The 5,109-nt window shown below is 35.3% G+C and overlaps 1 protein-coding gene across 1 annotated transcript; it reads left to right on the top strand.

Moving 5' to 3' along the window:
- Positions 1-320: 320 nt before the first annotated feature.
- On the top strand, positions 321-5,109 carry Phum_PHUM193850 (polycomb complex protein bmi-1, putative; the record flags this gene model as incomplete). Its single annotated transcript, XM_002425300.1, has 5 exons — positions 321-441; positions 801-953; positions 1,371-1,579; positions 2,374-4,420; positions 4,979-5,109. The coding sequence occupies 5 exons, from the start codon at positions 321-323 to the stop codon at positions 5,107-5,109; spliced, it is 2,661 nt and encodes an 886-aa protein (XP_002425345.1).

Genomic DNA, 5,109 nt, shown 5'->3' with positions numbered 1-5,109 from the left:
ATATTTTTTTTGTTTTGTTTCAGGGATACAAGCTGTCATGATTTATACTCATATCGAAAAACATAATAATAATAATTATAATAGTAAATAAATAAAAATAAGAAGAGAAGAAAAACTGGCAATGAAAATTAAAAAAAAAAGGAAAAAAATCTCATAGAAAACGATTGTTTTTTTTTTTTTTTGTTTTTGTGAAATCGCTTCACAAAATAATTTTACTAATCGAATGTGATTATGGAGTCAATATTAATGATAATGATGATAATAATAATAATAATAATTCAAGTGACCACCTGTGTGCATTAGTTATAATAGTGATAGTCATGGATAAATTAAATTCAATACATAAATTAAAACTTTTAGATTTGAATCCTCATTTAATGTGTGTCCTATGTGGAGGATATTACATTGATGCGACAACAATTGTAGAATGCCTACATTCGTGTAAGTTTTGATTAAATTTTAAACATTACATTTCGATCATGATCAATCAATCAATCAATCAATCATTCTTTCTCTCTTTCGCCCCCCCCCCATCAATATTGATATCGATGAGATTTAAGAGAGAGAGAGAGAGAAACATTTCGAAAAAAAAATTCTCAAATCGAATTCTTATACACTAAACAACCATTACCATAATAATTTTTTTTTTTTGTGTGTGCAAAAATGACGTCATTTCCTTTTGCAATTTATTTAAAACAATGGGTGATAATAATAATAATAATAATATTTTCGTCACGCATGTTTGCAATATTAATAGTCATAGTAATAATAATAATAATAATAATATAAATTTTTTTTAGTTTGCAGATCCTGCATTGTTAAGCATTTGGAAAGTAGTAAATATTGTCCGATATGCGAAGTACAGGTACACAAAACGAAACCTTTGCTCAACATAAGACCGGATAAAACGTTACAAAATATCGTTTATAAATTGGTACCGGGTTTATTTGCAAGTAAGTTCACTCGCTCAAGGGACTAAACCAATAATAATCGATCGATCAATCAATCAATCAATAATAGAATCGATTTATTTAAATAAAAAATTAATGTTATTCAATCATTTCATTCGTTCATTGTTTTCCAAACGCGCCTTGTTTTTTTTTTTTTTATAAATCATCGTCCTTGTCAAAAAACATAAATGGAAGGTATCATTGTAGTGGTACTGGTACTGGTAGTAGTGGCAGTGGTAGTGGTAGTAGTAATAATTGGTCTTTCGTGTGTCTTTATAATGAATCCACCACTACCACAACAAAACAAAAAAACCCAAGAAGAAATTTTTGACATTGAATTAATTATTATCATTATTATTGTTGTTAGTACAATAACACCGTGCGTTATTAATTTAATTTATTTATTTTGTTTGTTTCTAGATGAAATGCGAAGCAGAAGAAAATTTTACAGGGAAAGACCTCATTATATAAAGCCAACAAATTCCGAATTGATCGGTGAAGTTTCAAATGAAATTTACATAAACGATGATAACATCACTTTTTCATTAGTTTATCATGCGGGTTCGATTACGTCATCATCTAATAATTTTGGAGAAGGTTACAGGGAAATTTTACCGCCGTTTCATCAAGTGAGTTTTCCCGCTTTCCTTTTCCTTCCTCTCCCCCCCCCTCCGCATTTCCACCCGCCTCGAATTGTTTATTATATGTGATGTGTATGATTCATTTTTATTTAAATCGAGTAAAAAAAAAGTGCGACAAAAAGGGTGACTAACAAACGACTTTGGGGGGGGGGAAAAAAAAAAAATGGCCAACTAAAAGGGGTTAAGATATTAAATTGATATATTATGATTTGTCACGCGAATTTTTTTAAAAAAAAGAACAGGTGAACTTTGAATATTATTTTTTTTATGGGGAGGGTGAAAGAGAGAGAGAGAGAGAGGGGGGGGACACACTTTTGAATGAGGAATTAAAAAAAAAAAAAAATGTATATTATTATTTTTCATTTGAATATTAAAAATTTAAGTTTTATAGTTTCCTCCTAATCCTTTAACCCTTCCCTTCCCCTTTCTTCCCAACCCTTCCCTTTTTTTCCCTACGCTTTGTCATTATCCGCCATTTTTCCACTTTTCATTCCCGTCTCCTCCGCTTATATACATATATATATATTTTAATTTTTTTTTTTTTTTACCTTGAAAATCTCGCGTAAATTATTATTATTATTATTATTATTATTATGTCGTGAGGGAGGAGGTTAATTATTAAGGTAGAAGTTGGAAATGGAAAATCTCGTGGATTTAGTTAATGTTTTGGTAGGAGAGTGGGAGGGGCAGGGGGCGGGCGTTTGGACTCATTCCGCGTGTTTCCTTTCCTTCGTTTGTTTGTTTGTTTGTTTGATTTATTAACCGTTTTTGTTTTTTTGCAGGATTTAAAAAGGTATTTTAAATGTCCCACGGGAGTAACCGTTTATCACCTCAAGAAATTGCTCAAAAAAAAATACGATTTAAACGATAACAATTACAAAATGGAAATTTACTTAATGGATCAACCTCTAAGAGAAGAATTAACACTCCTCGACGTTTCTTACATATACCATTGGAAAAGTGTTGGTTTTAATTTTGTTTGTTTGTTTGTTTGTTTGTCGAACAATGCATCGATCTATCGATTAATTAAATTTAAAATTGTTTGTTTGTTTGTTTGTTTGCAGAAGGGTAGTTTGAACCTGACGTGTAAAATATTCGAAAACGTTATCAAGCGTCAAAAATTAGAAGAAAAATTTTACAGTAATGCTAGTTTGACGACGGGAATGAGTAGTAGAGAAGAAACGGAAGGAAAGAAAGAACGGATAAATTGTACGGAACCAAAGATGAATGAGGTTAAGAGAGAAAAGGAGGAGGGAATGGAAGTCGTGGGGAAGAAAAAGAAGAAAAACGACGGCGAAAGTGAAAAATTGAAAAACGGCGAAAGTCATGGGAAATCCGATGTTGATAACACGATATCGAGGATCGGCGAAATCGGGAAAAATTCGTCGCCGTCGGATTGTAAAAAAGAAAATGTCCAGCCGACGGGATCGTCGTGTGATGCTCACAATAAAACGGAAACGTCCAAAGTCAAAGAAAACGGCGTCGTCGTCAAGGAGGGGGAAAGTAAAGAAGTTCAATTGCAAATAAGTGAATCGGGTGTTATGAGTGTGTCACAGGTTGAAGACGGAAAAATCGTTAGAACACTCGAAGACGCTCCGCCGAAAGTTATTAACAATCAACATTTAATTACGGGTTTAAGTTTAGGTCTTAATAAAGGAAACGATAATGGTGGAGAAACGAACGGGAATAAAGTCGATGGTAACAACGTTGATCGAACACCGGTGGTGACGACGACGACGACGACAACGGTGGCGGCGGTTACACCGGCCTCGGTGGCGACGGCAACGTCGACGTCGACGGCGGTAACGGAATCCCATCGTAAAACGTCAACGAAACCGGTTAAATCGTACAAAACGATTCGATGCGCTCCGAAAACGTGGAATCCGGTCATACCAAAAGAAAAACTTCGTCCGACTCTGATGAAAAACTCACCGGAAGAACCGAAAAAACCGTTGAAGTTTTTCAAAATGAGAAACATGCCGCGGTTTTTGGGCAATCCATCGAGCGGCGTCAAACCGCTTTTCGCTCACGAACCCCAGGAAAACAACAACGGAGAAGAGGATAAGAAAAAAGGGCAGGATAATAAAAAGCAACAACAACAACCCGCGGAAACGGTTAAAAATAAAATATTGAAAATCGATCCGAAAACTCTTAGGCCCATTGAGAAATCGACGTCGGAAGACGTCAAAGTAACGCCGACGACTCCGACGGTTCCGAACCTTCTCACGAATCCTTTCATACCCAACAACAATCATTTCCTTTTCAGCGATCTCCATTTGCTTCCTCCGAATTGTGGAAATTTTACGAATTCAAAATTCGACGTTAAAAACAACGACTTCGCCCCCGACAAATCCCCTCCGACGGGTGGGATTTTTAAAAATCCTTTACCGAACGGAAGTTATCCTCCCATATGTTTCCCGACTCCCGACCACAAATCAAATTTTTATCCCTTTTCGAATTTGACAAAACCTCAAAATTTTCCATTTCCCGTCACGGATAAAATGGATCCGCTCCTTCGAGCGTCTCGTCTGTCACCCTTCGGTAACCTCGCCGGATTCAACGTGGCAGGATTTCACGCGAGTTTGCCTCCGAGCATAAGTCGATTACTCAATCCGCACCATCATTTTCGTAAAATAAATCAATCGCTCGAAAACAACAACAACAACAACAGCAGCAGTAGCAGCAGCGGCAGCGGGAGTAGTAGCGGTGGTAGTAGTAGTAATAGTAGGAAAAACAAAGATGAAAGTACAAAAGTAGAAACGAAAAATAATGCAACTAACTGTGATGATAGCTTAAAGATAATAACGAATGCGACGGACGCCACCTCAGGTAACGAAAATGTTTCGACGGTGAAAAACGAAGAGAATAAAATGAATAATACGGTGGTTGGGAATAGTTCAAAAGGCGAGACGGAAAAAGAAAAGGAGACAAAAAAAGAAGTAGAAGTGAAAGTGAGGGAGGAGGAAGGAAAAAAAGATGAAGGTAGTAACAACAACAACAACGACGGTGATAAAAACGAGATAAAAGAAAAAGAAAATGGAAAAGAAACAAACGATAAGATAGAAAATAAAAACTCGGACAAAGTAGTAGACGGGAGCGAAGTAATAAAAAGAAAAGAAGACAAAACGGAAACGGAAATGAAAATAACGGAAAACGACGAAACGACGAAAGAAAAGTCAAATGATGATGATGATGATAATGATGATAAAAAAAACTGTAAAGAAAAATGTGACGATGATAAAAAAAACATGGAAAAAAAAGAAAATGAAACGGTAATGAAAAAAAATCAATCAAAAACGGAAACGTGGGATGTAAATACCGGGGAAAGCGGGAATAAAACGGAAACGGAAACGGTTGAGAAAACTCTTGAAAATAATCTAATTAAAGGAAATGAAAAAAATGTTAGTATTAGCCAGGGGGGAAATATAAAAATAAATAACGAAAGTGCCTCAATAGCAGAAGTCAAATCGATTCGTGATAATAATTCACATGTTGATGATAAGGATACAAAGAGATAG

The sequence above is a fragment of the Pediculus humanus genome, genomic scaffold (genome assembly GCF_000006295.1).
Source record: "Pediculus humanus corporis 1103172107542 genomic scaffold, whole genome shotgun sequence".
In the NCBI taxonomy this organism is placed as follows: Eukaryota; Metazoa; Arthropoda; class Insecta; order Psocodea; family Pediculidae; genus Pediculus; species Pediculus humanus.
The sequence above is the reverse complement of the archived record's forward strand: the minus strand, read 5'-3'. Positions and strand labels throughout refer to the sequence as shown.